At 39.3% G+C, this 19,761-nt stretch overlaps 1 protein-coding gene across 7 annotated transcripts in view; it reads right to left on the bottom strand.

Moving 5' to 3' along the window:
- Positions 1–19,761, bottom strand: part of SPHKAP (SPHK1 interactor, AKAP domain containing) — a 99,285-nt gene that overhangs the window by 15,552 nt on the left and 63,972 nt on the right. For all 7 annotated transcript variants that reach the window (XM_070422310.1, XM_070422312.1, XM_070422307.1 and 4 more), the window contains 4 exons: positions 9,388–9,447; positions 7,688–7,822; positions 5,344–5,599; positions 270–4,032 (listed from right to left, as the gene is read on the bottom strand). In XM_070422310.1, the coding sequence (XP_070278411.1) occupies positions 270–4,032; positions 5,344–5,599; positions 7,688–7,822; positions 9,388–9,447 (4,214 nt within the window). The remainder of the gene's footprint in view (positions 1–269; positions 4,033–5,343; positions 5,600–7,687; positions 7,823–9,387; positions 9,448–19,761) is intronic.

Genomic DNA, 19,761 nt, shown 5'->3' on the forward strand with positions numbered 1-19,761 from the left:
ACAGTGAACTGGCCTCTTGTTTAAAAAGTTTGAGGACCCCTGCCTAGCTCCTCTATTATGTAAATGAATCCCATTTGTTTTAGAAATTAAAAAAAAATACTTCCATCTTTCCATTATTATAAGTTCTTCTTAACCCAAGAAAGCCATTTATTGCCTCAGACATTCAGTTCTTGCATCAATAAAATCCCTAAGATTTAGAATAAATATGAATTAAGATGCAAACTCCAGTCCCATGGACTCTTATGGAGTCTCACATATCATTCACTCACCCGTAGTTTTGGCAGTTCTTCTTCTCCGTGTCTCTACCCCTCACCACATCTGGGACTTTCTCATCGTCTTTTAAATGCTCCTCTGCTCCTTCCAGGGGGCCACACTTGGAAAGGGTGTGTTCAGGTTCACCAGCACACTCTTCTCTCTGATCTGTTTCAATCTGAATCAAAGGCACTTCCCTTGAACAAAGTGATTGCCTGGTGTGGTTTATAGAGACACCATCATGGCACAAGGAAGTTTCCTTTTTAGAACTGAAACTAAGAGGAGCAGCTTTGCTTGGAGAGGACACTGGGGGATGTTGGCTTTCGGTAACAGAGTCTTTCCTCTGGTAATCAATAGACTCCTGGACAAGAAGAATTGGCCCACTTTGCACTCTGCTCGAAGCTAACCTGTTTGCACACTTGTCCACTTGCAAGGAAGGGCCACCAGAAACAGGCTCAGCATCAGCCTGGGCATCATCCACTATAATTTTGTTCTTCCGCATGAGGGCCTCGATTGAGTTTGCCCATGTCTCATGAATTAACATGGCTGTGATCTGGTCAGTTCCACCTCTGCGATACAAGCAAGAATCAGATTTGCAGAGCCCCGTTGAGGAAGCACTGCTGACTGGCTGTACGCTCAGGAAATCTCGCTGGTTGTTTTGAGCAAAGCCATCTAAGGAGTTGGCTTTGAATGGCACATTCACTGTCAGCCTGGCGCCCAGGGATCTGCCATCTGGCATAGATGACTGTCTGTAATACAGTGGGGATCGCAGAGAAGGTGACAATAAACCAGCCATCCAATCCTGGCTGCTGCGTCTGGAGAAGGCGTTCTCTTTGCTTTCTCTTTCAATGTCCCTCAGCATGTACCTGTAGAACTCTTCGGTGATGCTCTCTGTGCTGGACTGCTTAGAGGGACAGCTTGACCTCACACTGAGATGGTCATTTTTCCGGCACACCTGCTGCATAGCTGAGTTCACAATGCTGCTGGCATTCTTGCCTGCATAGTAATCCAGCAGCAACTCAAATCCTCTTCCTTCATTCTCCATCTGATTCACCATGAACCTGGAAAACTCATCGGTGATGCTCTCACAGCTCGATTGCTTGGAGACAGAGCTGGCCCTGCTCACTGGCTGACTTAGGGTGCTCATTAAACCCAGGCTGTTGACATAGGCCCTGGCATTAGAGTCTTCCTCAGCAATGCTTTCACAGCTGGAGGCCTTCAGCCGGTTCCACCTGTCTCCACTCTGTAACCGATTCCGGGGAAAGCTCTGGGCTTGCCAGACGCCGTCCACCATGGTAAACTCTGTCAGGTTCATGATCTTGGCTGCTACTTCATTTGCAAAGACACTGACAGAATCTTGGGTGTCCTCAAGGTTCATTGACTCGTCCACAACCCTGTTCATCAGTTTCTCTTTAAGCTCCGGGTGCTCATCTGTTTTCCTCTTGATCTCACTGAGCCGTGGTGGCTTGTGTTTCCTCACAGCGGCCCCACTGGCCTGACTCTCCTTCCTCTTCAAAGATCGGCAGGTTAAGTTCGGGGTAACCAGAAACTCGGTCCCTCTTTTCCATGCGCAAAACCAGGGTTGTTTTCCCTTTGAGTTGTCAAGGCAAATTGCTGCGATTTCAGTTGCCATGGAGACAATGGTCTCTGCTAATTCTTCGGCAAAGTCTGTAATGCTGTATACCTCTGTGTGTTTTGCCTGCAGCATGGACTGAGCAGGAAGCAGCAAGTCACTCCCTAACAAAGACAGATTAACTTGAACTTCATTGTTTAGAAGTGAAGCACAATTGTACTTCTCTTGGATGTTGGGACTGCAGCTGTCCTCAGCATCCTGGGAACCGCTGCTGCACTTGGTGGCTACCTGTGTCCTTTCTCCCTCTGAAGAGGCTCTGCATTCATTCTCATTGTGACTTAGTGTCTCATATGGGTTTATTATATCCTTTCCCATGGTTCCTTTCAGATAGATTTCCTTGGGGAATATTTTAGCAGTTGAAGAACCAGGGATTCTGGGACTACAAGACAATTCAGATTGCAGCATGGGGTTCTGGAAGAGGCCTGGCTTTGCTGAACTCTTGCTGTCTTGCTTTGGGGGCATGTCCTCTACAAGGTCATTGCTAACAAGACTAGTGCTACGTGGATGAATATGTGGATGGCTGCTGGAGTATTCAGTGGCTTTAGTCCATGCTTGACTAGCAGCCTGATCAGGTGGCTGGTTGCCTATTTCTGTTTCCCTCCATCCAATGGATTCCTTAGAAAGGAGAGTGGGACATTCACCATGCTGTACAATATGGCTCATCTTCTTGAGTGTGAAGCATATCACATTGAAGAGCAGTTGATTTATACTTCCCATTAAGATGTCCAGAGTTTCAGATGAATGCGTGCCTTTGGGGTCGATTCTTTTATTTTGCTGGGGAATTTCATCAATGCAGTGCTTCAGAATCATATTGGACAGAGCATGTGCCAGTTCATTTCCAAGCGCATTTTCTGAGCACAAGATCTGAGGCTTGGAAGCCGTTTCCATAATTCTTCTGTGCATTGATTCCATGAGGTCTCCAATGCTGCTGTAGGCATCAGGCCTTATTAAAACCAGAGCGGCCTCTTTGAACAATGCCTCTGCAATGGCCTCATTTCCCAGTGCCATGCCCCTCCCTGTTGCTAAATTAAAAAGTGGAGGAATTGCTGCAGAAGACACAGCTGCAGACAAGACTCCACTTGAAGCTTCAGGGCACTTCACCTGTCCTGCTTCAGCCAGGCCACAGACAGCGACAGCACTGGCCACCTGAGTCATGCCACACAAAGCAGATGGAAACGAGTATTCGCTGATGGAAGGTTCCTTGAGTACGTGGGACGCTTGAGTCTGCAGTAGGTCGTTGCCACCTGGTGGATGGTTGGAAATAAGGGATTCTTGCTCCATTTTCAGTCTTTCTGTGGCCTGTGGACTGGAAATAGTTCCAATCACGGTGGCTGCACAAGCTAATGCTACCTCTAGAGCACTCTGGGGGTGTCTGCTGGCATTCTCTCCAGAGGGGCCACCTGAGTTTTCAAAAGAGACTTCCATCTCAGGCCACGTAGAGATGTCTGGCTCAGGGGCATTACTGCCATCGGGACTCTGAACAATGACGATTTTGGGGAGCTCATTCCATGACTGAGGGACCACGATATCTTTTGTGGAACAGCGACGAGGGAGCAGAGCACTTCCTACGGAGACACTGACTGCAGTTTCCTGGGGTAGTGTAGGCTGAGACTGAGATAATCTAATAAATGCATCTTGCAGCACAGATTCTGCTAAATTTGTAGCATACTCGCCGGTTGTGGCTTCTCCATCTTGTATGGGAAGAAGAGAATTTGTTCCATCTTCATGGTCTCCTGGGTCTAACGTGTGGTCATGCTCCATGACAGTGCCATGGGCAGAAGGTCCATCTTTCTTAACCACCTTGGAGAAATAAGCATTGCCTGGAATACAGAGTGCCTGCAACTTTTCCACTTGATCTTTAAAATTTTCTGAAGGATAGTAATTGGTGGTTGTCGTCTCATTCCCTGTAGTTTCACCTTTCCACCCTGATAGCTTAGCTGATGGCTGTAGACTCTGCAAAGTTGTGTCTTCTGCTACTTTCCCCAGAGATGTTTCTGTTTTAATCAACGACGTGTGGTATTTGCTAATGTATTTGTCTTCCAAAGTATAAAGTGACTTTTCCTTATTGTAATCCCAGCCCTCCTGAATGATTTCCTTTGGCTTTTTACTTTCCATAACATTGGCTGAAACATTTATATTCTCATAACCTAGTGAAGAGAGAATGAAGAGCACAATTACTTTTTGAATAGCAGGTTCTCGTGAGTCTAAAATAATTATTTTCTAAAAATGCTTTAAAGCATCAGGTATCCTCCCCACATCCCCAAAGAGCATTTGAATGTTTCTTCAAAAATATGTTTCTTAAAGAAAAATGAATCTGAAAAGGCTTTCTGTGCTTCCTTATGGAATGCTGCCCAACAAAATGGGTGTCAGTGCAGAAAAGGAGTGCAAGCATTATAGCAGAAGAAGGCTTTTGGGAGCTGATAACTAGTCACCATCCTTCAGGGGCAAAGTAAGCCCCAAACTGCATTTATAACTTCCAAGTGAGTAAAGAGGGAAGAGAGAGGATGTTTACAGCAACCTCAATAGTGAGTGTTGTTACAAAAATGTGCTCTGAAGTTTTCATAGGATTTGCCCCATGGTCAGTGACAACAATATCTGGGGTATCCCTTCCTAAGGCTAAGAGTTGGGGAGGGAGTCCATTGTTCACTGACCTCCACTAATAAGTCAATAGAAAGAGTGAATAAATGAGTACTAAGCACTTTCTTGGGTTATTTACTTCTGTCTTCACCATTTGCTCTTTCTAGTTCTTGATTTAATAATCTTGTGTTTTTTGTACAGTAACATGCTGTACAGGCTTGTAGCCTAGGAACAATAGACTACATTACAGCCTAGGTGTGTAGTTGGCTATAACATCTAAGTTTGTATAAGTGCACTATGATGTTAGCCCAACAATGAACTTGACTAACAATGCATTTCCCAGAATGCATCCCCCTGGTTAAACAGCACACAACAACCTCATATCATACTTTTAAATATATTAGTGCTACAGGAACTACTATACTCCCAAGTTATGGATAAGGGCTCAGAAGACTAAACAAAAACTAGATAACTGGCCCCAGGTTTCACAGCTTCAAAGAGACTGTGTTAGGATTCAGGCCAGTCCAACTCAGCTTCAACAAGTAAGTGGCTTTGATGGAAGACTTAGGGAGGTTAACTTTCCTCCCAGTGATAGTCTCCATCTCTTGGCAGTCAGGAGAATTTCCCTTTAAAACACACACATTTTCATCAGAACACTTAAGGCATCTTTAGAGAGAATGGAGCCATCTAACCATTAAATCTAAGTGCCTCAGTCAGCATCTTCACCAGTTTTCTCATCCTCTTTTCCTCCCAAACTTAGTGAAGATTGGGATGTGTCATCCGAACTGATGTGGCCTGAAACTTTTCTAAAATTGCATGTAGACATTTTTATAGGGTGACTGATTTCAGCATGCACATTTGTTTTAGTGGAGAGTTCTCACCGTTCCTGTATTCTTCCACCTCACTCTCCTCCTCCAGGTGCTCAGATGCGGTGAGAAAGTCTTCCTCGATTGAAGACAGGGAACAGTTCGTGTCATCCTCCACCTTCAAGATGTTTGTGTCCAGGTGGAGCTGCCGCTCCTGAACCAATTCCAGGCCAATCAAAAATTTGTTGATTTCAAAGATGATGCAGTTGGTACTGTTTGGTCTGTTCCCCCTTGCACACTGGACCAAGCAGATGTCTGGCAGCCAAGGATACTAAAAGTGGAGAGAAAAAAAGGCTTTTATTAGAAAAAGAAATTAGAAAATCATTGACTCTGACCTTTCTTCTTCCCTCAATCTCTCCTGTTCGGAGTGGGGACCTTTAAAATATTTGGAACATCTTCTAGGCTTATTCTGATGAACTGCTTGAAAAAAATTCAAGTGCTATTTGGGAACACAGAGTACCTAGGAGAAAATTTGACATAGGGGAAAATAGACCAGTTGTACCACATATTTTTGTTCTCTTCTGTCAAAGCAAAAATTGCCCTGGGCAAAGTTAATCAGGTAAGGAAGTCCTTCTTCAAAGCTATTAAAATAGGGGAGAGAGGCCAGAACTGAGTCAGACCACAACTCCACTGAAACAAAAGATGATTGGGTTTTTAAGAGCTGGTGTAGAATTATAGTCTACCTGTGCTCAATAATTGGCTTTGCCCAAAGGAAAACTAAACTTTTTTGTATCTTCATGATAGGAGACAGTTTTTCAAATTGAAGCAACTCTCACAAAGGCCTAAATTATTTTGTAGGTACCACAGTCCCTATGTTTTCATAAATCAGCAATATTGGGGTAGCACAGCAATACCAAATCTCATCCTAGTAAACTATTGCCAATACCTGCAGGTTTAGGGATATTCTCAGTTTGGCTGTCTTGTCCCATTAAAAGTTGCTTACCTACTGGTTCAGAAATGGGCACATGACACATGAGAGCTAATAGGACACAATGAGACTTTTCCTGGGAGCCACCTGGAAGAGACATTCTCTCTTTCTTACGCAACTTGAATCCAAAGGATATTGCTTTCTTGTGAGAAGAGCTTGTCTGACAATGGGGTATACAGAGAGAAAGCAGAAGAGAGGCCACAAGAGAATATGCATATCTGATGACATTGTTCAAATCCCTGTATTTAATCTACCCACTGGATTTTTTAGTTACATGAGACAATGCATTCTCTCTGTGCTAAGTCAATTTTCTGATACATTTAATTAGAAATCCCAACTAAAAGGACTGGTCTAGAAATATTCTTGAAACTGAGGTTTGTAAATTACTTTTGGTCATAATGATTTTGCCTAACTGTATTTAGAGACAGTTCTGTGTTCTCTTTTCAGACAATTAATTTTCTTACTAAGGAAATGTATTATTAGATTGCCTCCGAGGATTTTGTTCTAGTCTTGCTTAACAAATTGTAATGGGCTGTGCATACATTTTTACAAAGCATCAGGAGTAGAGCAAGAAATAGTGGGTGGGCCTCTGAATTTTTTGATAATTTGAAATACTGAAGAATAAATTATTTAAAAATTTGCAGCAAAACCAAAACCCAAGAAAGGACAATTGGAAGAAAAACAAATGCTTATTATCTTAATCTATAGCTTCCAGTATAAACATATCTTATTTGAGAAAATTAGCAATCTTTTATACAATGTGCCTTTAGAAATCTTTTATGTATTTTTCTGTAAGTTGATTAAACACTTTGTATATTTTTATTTTTCTTCAAATAAAGAGTATAATAATGATTTATCTAATAACAATGGACAACAGGGTGTTGAATGAGAACAATAATTCCTACTTTATTTTTAGTAGCATTTTTTTCTTTTGGAAATTTCATTCCTTGGGACCAAGAAACTCTATTTGCATCCTGGGGGCTGCTATCTTATACTTACTACTTGGCTGTTTGGTGCATCCTAAGAACTAAAAAACACCCAGAAAAAAGAAACTCTGGGATTCTGGGACCACATAGTATGAATTAGAATTTTGGTGTTATTCTTGTAACATAAGACAATTCTGCTTTTTACTACCCAGTACATTTTCAGAAAACCAAGCTATCCAACCAATGCCTAGTGTGTCTGCTCTAGTTTAAGTTCCACGTAGCACTATGAACTTGAGTTGATGTAAAGGAAGGTCTGTCAAACTCTAAGTTGCAATATTTCGGAGAAATACAAATGAACTATTAAATACAGAGACGTTCTTATTTTTTATGCGATAAGAGTTTATGCGAGGCATCTATTTGGGGTTCATACTGATATTTGCCAAGAGCCAACCATTGATAACATCACTAGTGCATGAGTACCTCATCAAGTGCCTATACTTCTTACCTGTGAAACTTTAAAATCTGCCTGGAGATTTCCAGATGTTAACCCACTGAGGAGGACAATTTCATTTTCTTTTGGTTTTTGGACATTCATGGAGCTGATAAGTTTTGGGAGATCTGGTGAAACGTTGACCAATTTCTGTAGAGCAAGAATCTTCATTAGTTTAGATGATTTCTTTTCACTTCCAAAAAACTTCCCCAAAACTATTTACTTACAAAAATAATGTACTCATATAACTATTTATAGTATAGGTTACTTAATCTACTAAATTATTACTAGAAGAGATGGTGTGAAAATGAAGCATGTGTTTAGATTGGTAGAAGCTACAAATTGTAGAAGCGTCTTTAAATATAAAGCTTTTAAAAGCTGTTAGTACTAACCTTCCAAAAGTTGGTATTTAACAATTGCTGTCACACCACAGGTATACTTAGTAGATTAGAAATTGTGTTGTTTTAAGTCCTGGGGTAAGAGACTTATTGATTAATAATCATCTTATTTTCTAATAAAGTCAATAATAGTACCAATAATAAAATAATTACTAACATTGATCTTGCTCTCTGTACTAGGCAATAAGCTAACTAAAGTCTTTAGATGTTATATTTTACTACATTTAATTCCCACAACACCCCTATAGGGATTAAATACCACTATTACATTTTTTTTACACTTAAGTAGTCTGAGCTCCAGAGAAGATTAAGACCTCACGCAAGTGTATATATCTAAGTCAGTGCCAAAGTATCTACTCTTAGCCATAGCTAAAAAGGGCCTCAAATCACTCATATAAATCTCCAAACATCCAGTTCTTATGATGCCAACTTGCTTTGGCATCTCTCTTTGATGGACACTGCTCCATAATCCCATCAAATGAAATCATATGTATAATTTATTTTGAAAACCCTTCCACTACTACACAGATGAATGATATCTGGAACCTACTGGAAAGCTTCAGATGAAGCATTGTCAAAAAACAAAAACATCACAGGAGTCCTGAGTAATTGCAGGTCTACTGTTCTGTGATAATCAAGCTGCAAATGGCATGCTGTTATACATTAAAAGCATTACATTCAATAGTGAGATCAAACCATCTGCAGCTCTGGGCATGAAACGATCATCACACCAATCATCCTTCCCATTGTGTCCAGAGGCTATAGCACAAAGGATGGCATGAGCCTTCAAATTCCTGTATATTGTCAAGGATTTACATCAGGATTCTCACAGCTTTGGACAATCTTAGAATACGTAGCTGCTGCAGAGTGTGAAACGTTTGAGCTCCAGAGAAGCGTAGGACTGGGAAAGCAAGGTTGGTGATAAAACATTTGACGATGAAAAAGCAGCAGGAAGCAGCAACCTTGAGAGCCAGAGGAAAGGGCTGGAAAAACCTTGGAAAAGCTGTCTCAGACAGTGCTTGAGAGTGGAGAAGGGGAGAGCAGAAAAGGACACTTTAAGGAAATGGTGAGAGGAGGAAGTGCCTGCTGGGAGAGTAGCTCTGTCTCTTGGGAAAACAAGTTTCACAAACATAAGGCAGGCAAACTGCATGGGAAGGTGCAGGAAGGGGGTCAGGGAAATGGGCTGTGATGAAAGCATCCAATTAAACAGTCCCCTACAAAATGAGCATCATTTACAGATGAAGTCCTGTTGGTTCTCCCATCAGTGCAGCCCACCCTTGTAATGAGCTCCTGGAGAGCCCGAGTCCCCAGTGTTACCTGCTGCAGGTGCTCTGTGCTGCACTCATCCTTGTTCACATCCAGGTTCACAAAGCAGACCTGGGAGAGAGGGCAAAAGAGGCAGTTAAGTAAGAAACCTGGCAGTTCTTCTTGAAGAAAGCAGGGATCAGTTGGGGGCAAATGATTTGAGTTTTACACATTTAATATTGTTGATTGAATATGTTATCTTTGGGCTTCTATGCCAACTTCTCTACCCTGGTCATAATTCCCACTGATCCACCAAATGCCCTCTTCCTTTCATGGCCCAACAAACAAAGCAGTGTCTTTGTATTAGAGTCAATGTAACAGTTACAACAAAATCTTCAGGTTTATAAAGGGTTATCAAATCTCATGAAATAGAAAAAAAGACTTGTAATACTCTAAACCTCTGTTTGTAACTGCAATAAACACATCCTCCCATTTCTCTATTTCCTCTTCTCATTTCCTGCTCCCTCTCTCACTTTTAATATAGTGTATGCTAAGTGGATTTCTCTTTGTTTCATGGTTTTAAGTTAATTTATTTAATCTTATTACATAGCTGGCCTCTTTTTAGCCATCTTAAATACATGTCTGAATAGGTTAGAGCATAAAAACAACAGCTACAATCTTAAATAGTAATTCAGAACAACAATAACTTAAATCTCAAACACATCCCATAGATAAAAATGTACTATGGGCATTCAGAGGGAGATGGGAAGAAGTAAACTTAAAGAAAAGTTTCAAGACATAAGATACACTCTTGAGAGTTGGCTAGGATCTTAGTGGGTGGGAAACAGGAGGGTGTTCCTGGGAGGTCGGGTAGCATGAGTGATACTTGGAGATGGAAAGTTCCACATACTGTAGAGAAGCAGGGAGGGAGATTGGAACGCAGAAGGGCCTGCAGAAAGGGAAGAGTCAGAAACAAGGTCATGGAAGGTTCACGTTAAATGTTACCATGGGAATGAGGCTTTATAACATTTTGCTAAAAATCATCCAAAGGTATTTACTAGTATTCTTAACAAGTTGGTTTGGCCATGTAAAACTGAGAACATTAATTATCTGGCTATTTAATCAGATGTTTGAACTTAAGCCCATGCCCACAGGTATATGGGACTTTCTGATTTCAGTAGTTGTTCATGGTCCTGGTTTCTCAGAGTCCATACCTTTTCCTTTGAGGTTAAAAAAACACCAATACATAATAAAAAGATTTTGGGAAAGTCCTTAAAATAGTTCTAGGTTGCTGAAGTGTCAAGACCACTACTTTTTACTCTCCCCAACAATGGGAGATTCCTGGGCTCACAATATCTTTACAGTGTATCCTCAGAATGCTGTTGTTGAGAATAACTAGGTGGCCATTTGGGGGAAGAAAGTAGCACCTACACTCTCATTCAGAGGTCCTCTTCCTTAGGGTTATTAAGATGGGTAAATAGGGAGGAAGTGAACAGGAGTTCCTTTGCCAACAGAAGCATAAAGGGTTCATGATCTGGAGTGATTTCAGGATATTTATATAACAGCAGTAACTTTGCCCTTGGAAAACTGGTTCAATATTGGTTAGTACTCCAGAGCTTTTAATAGCATGCAGCTGGGATGGCAGTTACTGAATTGATTAGACAATTTTCCATTCTCCTTGAAGAAAGGTGCACTACCTTGACCCTGGGTTCTTATTATCTTATATCATCGTGGGAGCGGGCAAAGCAGAGACCAAAGAAAGGCATCTGTAATAACGACTTCTCTGCTCTCTGATACTGTCTTTAGTTCTCTGAAGATGAACTTACTTTTCATTCATTTCAGGCTGTAATGTGAACTCTGCCTACATTTGAAGGAAACTCTTCACACTTACTAGCTGGGATAAGACGGAAATAAAGCTAGATATAAGCCAACCACTTGCTTATATTTGGCGCATATATCTTTCTTTGGGGACGATCCAGGTTCTTAGGGTCTCATGTACATACAATTTTGGGAGACCCTCTTTAAGAGAAAAAAAAAAACAAAATTGAAAATTCTAACTTAGGTGTGAAAGTGAATATTAATTTCTTTAGAAGGAGAAGAGAAATGGCAACAAATTTCAAATACAAAAAGGCTGAGAAATACTGCAAACATGACAACTTCCGGAAAAGTGACATTTTAACCAATCAACTGCCAATACACCTCTACAATACTTTTCCCCTAGTTTTAGCTCCATAATATCTATCTCTTTATATGACAGCAGCTTTAGATTTTCTCTAAAGGGAATAGAAAGATAATCCAGTCTTATTGTTGCCTGCATATTTTTTTCAGCTTCATAAACCTTTGCTGATAATATCTTATACATTTTCCAGGTTGATGACAAATTTAGTGGGAAACCACTATAAAATTTCTTTGATATATGGGTTGTTATAGGCATACCTATTACTTGTAATACAGGTTTCTGCTATACAAATGTAAGAATGTGGGTAGATTCTTTTTTATTGATTTCCATTAAAAAAAGAAATAAAACACAAATGATGTAGGTAGTTATTATTTTCAATGCTGCATTATCAAGTAAATTTCTTCCAGGAGAGAACCCAATCTTGAATTTATAATTTCACATGCCTGGTGATATAATTCTCCACAGGCTAGTTTCCTTGTTTTCTCTCTACCGTCTGTATTTCTTTATATATTTCTGGTATTGGGGATAGTAGGACATGTTTATATTGCAAAATCATCTCTGAGCTGACACCTTCATGTCTCAATGTCCGGTTGAGTTGCCCATGGTAAGAGTATTTCTGGAAGCCAATCCGACATGTGGATGGCTAGCAATCACTTAACTATCCATGAAAATGCTCTCAAGTCACATGAATATATTTCATAAAAACACAATGCCAGTCAATTTCCCTTAAGAGAGACCTCACATGTGTCTGTGGTCACTCCAACGACTCTCCATATGAAGGAAGGTAAGATATAGTGGGAGTCTGAATGGAAGGAAACAGTTGCAGTTAAAATATCTTCCTTTTGAAAAACTTACAAAAAACTTATGACCATGTGGACACATTGGCCAACCTCATTCCCCAGGTCACTGAGAATGGAGCTTGTGCACCTGAGGAGCCTAGACCGTTAAACTTTAATGATTTCACAGTCAATCCACATTGTGGTAAAATGGTCCTTGTGATGGAATTGCCCTCTGTGTATGTTCACTCTTCATGATCTTGGGTTTTTTACTTGAGATTTAGGTATGCACTAGGCATCCACTAATGCTGAACCCCAAGTGGAGTGCAAGACAGGCCTTTGTCTAGAAGCACTGGGGAATGGAAGGAGTGGGGTAGAGGTTGTGTGTATTTTAGTGAGGGGACTTAGTACTCCCTCTCCAAGGTGTATGGTCTTGGTGCTGGTGCTGAAGAGATAAGCAATACGAGGTATTGTTCTTACTCTCAGGGAGTTCTGGTATGCCTTCAGGCAGAACACATTGCTATAAATATGAAAACATTATTAAGTATCGTAGGAGTGATAGGTCTGCATGCTGGAGGAAGTTGGGAGAATGAGCTCAATCACATTGGATTGGCAGAGAAGGCTGGATATGAGTGAGGTGAGCTTGGAAGGCAGGCAGGACAGCTACAAAAGCAGAAGAGGAAAAATGGCACAAACAATAAACGGATGACTGTTCCTGAATCAGCACCTGCTGAGTAATGATAAGAGGCTCTTTGGTCAGCATGCAGTGAGGAGAGGGAAAAGACAAAGGCTGTGAAGTCCAAGGCAAGAGGCACCTCCTAGACCTAGAGGTATTCCAGAAGTGAGATCAAAGGTAAGAGCAAAATGCCTTTCTTTCTGCTTAATGAAGACTCTGGTGTCATTCAGTTGACTTTTTAAAGAGTTGGATGAAACAAGAAATCATAATTCCATGAATCTTCCCTGTGCAAGAAGAGTTGGGAAAGACCCGAGGGTTAGAATGAGATATGTCCATCTCTATAGGAGGTTATAAGGAAACTTTTGGCAATGGGAAATTGAAAATAAGTTTCTGGGGGTCAGAGTGAGTGTCATATGTGACTAAAATATTGAAGCGCGGGAGATTCTGCACTATGGTCCTCTGGTATATTGAAAGGAATGCTTAGGGTCTGGAGAGGATGACTTGAGCAGGGAGGCTGAGGCTGTATGTCTGAGACACCAGCTACTTGGGGATGAGGTTAACGACTCTGTGTTGATTCTTCACCTCAATCTGAAGTGATGCCATGGAGTTATCTATACACTTGAGACTAATATAATATTGAATGTCAACTGTAACTGAAAAATAAATAAGTAAAAAAGTACTTAGGTTGACTTCTTTGTCCTATGAATAAGGATTTGCTAAAAAATGGGAAAAGGCAAAATTTGAGAGCCATAACCAGTAATAAACACACATAAAAGTTTTTAATGTTTTTCTTGGAATGGAAGCTCCTTTCTCTTCACATAAAAAGCAGTTCGTGTTGTGCCTGCACACAGCCTTGCTTCGACCATCTGCAGACATGCTCTGCCAGGGCCACAACACATCATCACCCAGAGAACACACACCCCCTTCCTTGCCTCCTGAACAGAGCTGAGTTGATGTTTGCACATCACTTTTACATTCAAATGGCTCCCTTTTGTCATTATGGTTTTAAAATGAAATGCTTTCTGAATAACTATCACTGACAAAACGATGCCGCTTTGTGATTTTGACTTTCACATAATCTAAAAGTCCAAAAGTCTTCAATGTTGTTATCTATACATAGTAAACATTTTAATGTACAATTATTTATTTTACTTATAGGCCATTTTCATAAAAGAGAACCATGTAGCCATTTTTAAAATTTCATAGTGAAATTTTATTAGATTGTGATATCCTATATAATAAAGGCCTAATATACTAAGTGTTTGACCATTCGACCAGTCGCTATGATGTGCACTGACCACCAGGGGGCAAATGCTCCAACCAGTAGGAGAGCTTACTGCTGGGGTCCGGTAGATCAGGACTGGGCGAGAGAGGCCAGACACGTCCTGGAGCCCTCCTGTGGTCCCTGCAGGGCCCTAATCGTGCACCATTGGGGTCCCTTGGCTTGGTCTGTGCCCTCTCACTATCCGGGACCCCTTGGGGGATGTCAGAGAGCTGTTTTGCCTGATCCCTGCAGGCTAGGCCGAGGGACCCCACCAGTGCACGAATCCTTGCACTGGGCCTCTAGTAAGACATATTTTAGTAAAAGTCTACTATGAGAAAGAGGCTAACATTAAAGTCTAATGAAATAGGAAAAATAATTTTAAGTAGATTACAATTCATAGCAACTTTTGTGAGTTCACTGTACTTAATAAATAGTTTTATTTCAGGACAAATTAAGTCAGACAAAAACAATAATTATTATGTCATATAACAATTTCAGTTTTGACTTTTTGAATTGAAACCATAAAAAAGAAATGATGATATTGTATGTGGACAGTTTTATTTTTTCACATATTCACTTTAGTCAATATTTTGGACTCTTCAGAGTCAGATGCGATCTTTGAGAAATGCCATTGCATTATGATTCCACCAAGGGCAAATCCTTGTGCAAGGGTTTATAGGACAGTGGAGTTCTTAGCTCAGAATGCTGGGTATTTTCTCATATCTCCTGAAGTCAGCAAAAACCTGTTAAGGAAATCATTCCTATGGAGATCTTGCTTAGAAATGTTAACAAAAACCATGATGTCAAATTGCCTTTAAAATCTAGGCATGTAAGTGAATGTTTACTATGACCAAATATATATTCATGCTTTCTCTTCGAAGAAACCCAATTCCTTCCTTCTGCAGCTTCTAACAATGCAGCCATCTGGCCTTATGATGATGATAGGGTCTCTTAATGTGATGGTATTATAAAGCTGATCCACAAATCTTCTAAAGAACAAATTGTCTCCTTTCTTCTCTCAACCAAAAGGCTTCTGCTAGATTCAGGACCCGGGGCCAAAATTATCTCTTAAAGAATATGGCATTTTCCCCTGACTAGTACTTTAAGCTGTTGATAACTAAAATGGCAATTTATACGTCAGTGTTGCTCTGCTATGGTGCTGTCAGACATTCTGGAACACAGTGGACTGTTGGAATGGCACTGCATTTGTATACAGTTATTATTGCTTTGAAATGATTGTAGCAATCACACAAATGAAATGTAAAGTTTGACTCACACCTAAGAATGTCAAACATCTATGCCTTTTTTTATTGTCAATATTAAAAAACAAAACACTTTGAAATGTTGCTCTAGCTGGTTTGGCTCAGTGGATAGAGCATTGGCCTTCAGACTGAAGGGTCCTGGGTTTGATTCTGGTCAAGGGTACATGCCTGGCACAATCCCCAGGGGGGCATGCAAGAGGTGGCCTATCAATGATTCTCTCTCATCATTGATGTTTCTATCTTCCTCTCCCTCTCCCTTCCTCTCTGAAACCAATAAAAATATATTTTAAAAATGTTGTTTTGGGGGTAGTAGCTATTCAAGCAGTTTGTGACAAAAGACACAATAAAAAGGTATAGAAATTTCTTTACAATGACAGATGTTTTAGCTAACATTCATTAGGGCAATTACCTAAAAAAAATAACTAAAAATTAAGGTTGATGTTCAATTATTTATTTTCCCACAATTTTTGTTGTTTATAAGACATTCTGCTTAGAGCAAGAGGGTGCACTTTTATATGTCTGATATATGTTGACCAGATAAAGAACACATACTATTTATTTTAAATTTCCATTTTCAGATCTGCTTTACTGAGATATAATTCACAAATCATATGATTTACCCATTTAAAATGTAATAATTCAATAGTTTTCACATATTGAGAGTTGTCCAATTGTCACCAAAAGCAATTTTAGAATATATTCATCATTCACAAAAGAATACATACCTGTCAATAGTCAGTCTTCATTTTTTCCCCAAAACCTTTCCCTAACTCTAGGCAACCACTAATACAGGTTGAGGTAAACATAGGTTATAGTTGTATGTAAAACACTGAGTTTATTCTTGTATTATTATTTATTAATTATTGTGTTATTTTCCATATAAACAACTGTACAGCTACTTTTTGCCCCACCCTATATACTTCCTATCTCTATATATTTGCCTATTTTGGTGATTTCATATAACTAGAATCATACACTATGTGTTTTTGGTGACCAATTTAACATAATTTAAAAGAAAGTGTATCCACAACATAATGTGTACAAATAGTTCATTTGTTTCTATTGCTGAATAATATTCCAGTGTGTGGATATATTGCATTTTATTTATCCACTTATCTGTTTATGAATACTTGAGTTACTTTCAAGGAAATACTTATTTTTCAAAATCTCCCACAAAGAGCTGAATAAATTTCTGAACTTTAGGAGTCATGCCCTGGGATAGTGCAGGCAAAGAAAAGCCAAATGTTGGTCAAATACCCAATAGATGGGTTATTACAGGTATCATGGATGACAGTAGGGGATCTTCTATTCAGTAGCAAATATTTTGAATCAAGATGATTTCTCAATTCTCCATTTTGCTTAAGCCAAGTTTCAGAGAGCCACAGAATTCACTAGTGAGTTTAATAGGGACATTTTTTCTTGGGTACCTGGAGCTCGTGTCAGTTTTGGGGAGTAGTCAGAGGAATCATGTCTCCTGGAAGATGAGCAGGGCCTCAGCAGGTGCTGAGTGAGATGATCTGTTTGCTGACCCTGAAATACTCATATCTAGAACATAATGTTCTTACCTATTATTATCAAGTTCAATATGATGGTTCCACACCTCTCATCCTTCAAAATTTGTTGTACTTTTATTTTTTTTCTGCTTTTATTTTTTTCTTAAATAAGCTTTTATCACTCTCTTGAATGCTTTCAGTTCAAAACTACTTAATCTGGACAAGCATGTTCCAGCAAAGGAATGACAGAGGGAACAGGCTATCTTTGGATCTTAGAAGCCAAGACTGACCCAGATCCCCAGTGTCTATGAACAACCATGATAAAAGAACTAATAACATACAACTGAACAAGTAAGCTCTGCAGCAAAATACCACCTAATTTTTTTGAATCTTTAAAAAAAAAATCTTACATTTTCCATGAAGAGGAAATAGTCATTGATCAGAATGTTAAAATTCTGTAAGTTTCACCAAGGAGCAGTGGAAAAAATTCCAGACCCATGACTTACCTATGTTGACTCTTCAGCTGGTCCCTGAGAAAAAGTGCTCCACTTATGTGGCTGGAACACTCTCCCATCTTTTAGGTACATTAGTGAAGAAGTGACAGGAAAAATCACTTTGCCATAGACAAGATTAACTACAAATCCTGGCTCCATCCCTTACTAGTTTATAGTCTTGCTTAGCCATAGAAAAAAGGGGGATAATAAAATCCTAACTTTGCAGAATTTCTATAAATATTACATGAAACATAAAGAAAGAAAATCTGAGCAAATTGAATGACATTTTATTGATTTCTGTGTTATAATCTATAAGGGTGAACTATTTGAAATTGATGCTTTTAGGATTTTTCATTCAAAAATGGCAGTTTCATAAGGTTCAACCTAAATAATTTGAGATAGAATATTTATAAAGAATAGCCATTTCTGAGAACACAAAGTCATTAAAATTTGTCTTCTCACATGTAGCTACCTCCCCTGCTACCGAAATCTTACTTACTTGGTATAAATATTTGTTTCCATTTAATTACGTAAGCATATTTACATATGAAAAGCATTAACTTATTTTTTCTAAAAATTTATTACTTACTAGAGGCCCTGTGCACGAATTCGTGCACGGGTGTGGTCCAGTCAGCCCTACTGGGCCAGGCTGGTGGGGGGCAGGAGCCGCGGGTGGTGCCCCGCCCCCGATTGGGGGTGAGACTGGCTGGGGGGGCTCCTGATCAGGCTGGTTGTCCAACCACAGTGCGCATCATAGTGACCGGTCCTTCTGGCATTCCAGTCACTTGGCTTTTATATATATAGATGTTTAGAAATCAATATGTATAGACAGAGAGTGCTACCTTGTTTTTCAGGATTTTAAAACATTTAATTAAGAAATTCCTTTCTTTTCATCCTCAGAAGTGTTTATAATTTAATTTATCTGAATGCTCACCATGTTATGAGTACTGCCTGTTACCACATGTCATAAAACCAGTGGATGATTGCAACATACATGAAAGAGGTAACTAACTACATATAGAGAAGTAAAAAAATACAATTTTTTTTACTATTAACTAATTACGAACTTTATTTGGATTCCACTAGTTTTCTAGGATCCAATTTCAGAAGCCACATTGCAAAAAAATTAAAATTAAAATTAATAGTGCAAGCCCAGACTGGGAACATTGTATAGGATATCTGACCAGTACTCCCTAATACTGTCGAGGTCATGAAAATCAAGGAAAGACTGTCAAAAAAAATACAATTTAAAGCAGAAATATAGGCATGTTACAAATATCAACCACTGTTTAATCATCATTTATAATATTTCCAAATATGAATGGTGTTATTTGAGAGAACTTATAGATTAAAGACAACAGAGCCTCTATTATTAGCAAAAAAGATCTTGTGTCAGAATGAGTAAATGCCAACTTTGATGTGTACAGGTCAATCACTTGAATCCAATACATAATTTCAGTTTCTCAATGGTATATGAAAGAATATCTGGGTTGAAAAGTGAATCTGTTAATTGCAAAAATCTTTCTCCAGGTATGAAGAAACAACCCAACTTTGACTGTGGCATAAGAACAAACAAAATGCTATAGACTTGAGAAATTGAGTATAAATATTGTATGTCTTCAGACTTTGAGAATTTTATGTTTTAACTCTTCCACTAAACTTACAGTAAAGATTATTTCTAATTTTTCACCTTTAAAGTGATAGGTTAAACTTCCAGTGGTTGCCTTTTTTCTTTTCTTAAAGTCATAAAGTTCACACAAAGAAAATGTAAAAACTGTAGAAACTTGTGTGTGTAGTTTGTGTAGTTTAATTATTTTAGAGTAGATGAAAAGCAATTTAAACACAAAATTACTAGGAGTACATGATAGTCTAATTTTAAAATGCAAATAATTTATTAAAACTAGACTTCTAACTAGCATCCCTCATATTTTTTGATGGCCAAACTTGGAAATAGCTGCAAACTTTATCTCTTCATGCCTGAGCAAACACTTTGTGCCGCAGTTAAGCAATGCTGCAATCCCACTAGTATATGAATAATGTATGAAAAACAAAAATAATAGTGACTACTAAATACATATCCTGGGTGATGCTGCACAGGGAAGTGAAATGCTTATTTAGAGAATTTAGCCTTCCCATGAAGTTGCTAAGGGGGAAAATGCACTTTTTCTTCGGTTGAATAAAACTGTCTACATGGAGTATGTACACTGATGAAAGGCAGCAGAAGTTGGTGTGTCAGTTCCATTGCATTGGGTCTCTAAGAACCACTCTACTTGCCCTGCTCTAGGTGTGCCTATGAAGCCAT

The sequence above is a fragment of the Myotis yumanensis genome, unplaced genomic scaffold (genome assembly GCF_028538775.1).
Source record: "Myotis yumanensis isolate MYYU_CA2020_CCGP unplaced genomic scaffold, mMyoYum1.0.hap1 SCAF_8, whole genome shotgun sequence".
Taxonomy (NCBI): domain Eukaryota; kingdom Metazoa; phylum Chordata; class Mammalia; order Chiroptera; family Vespertilionidae; genus Myotis; species Myotis yumanensis.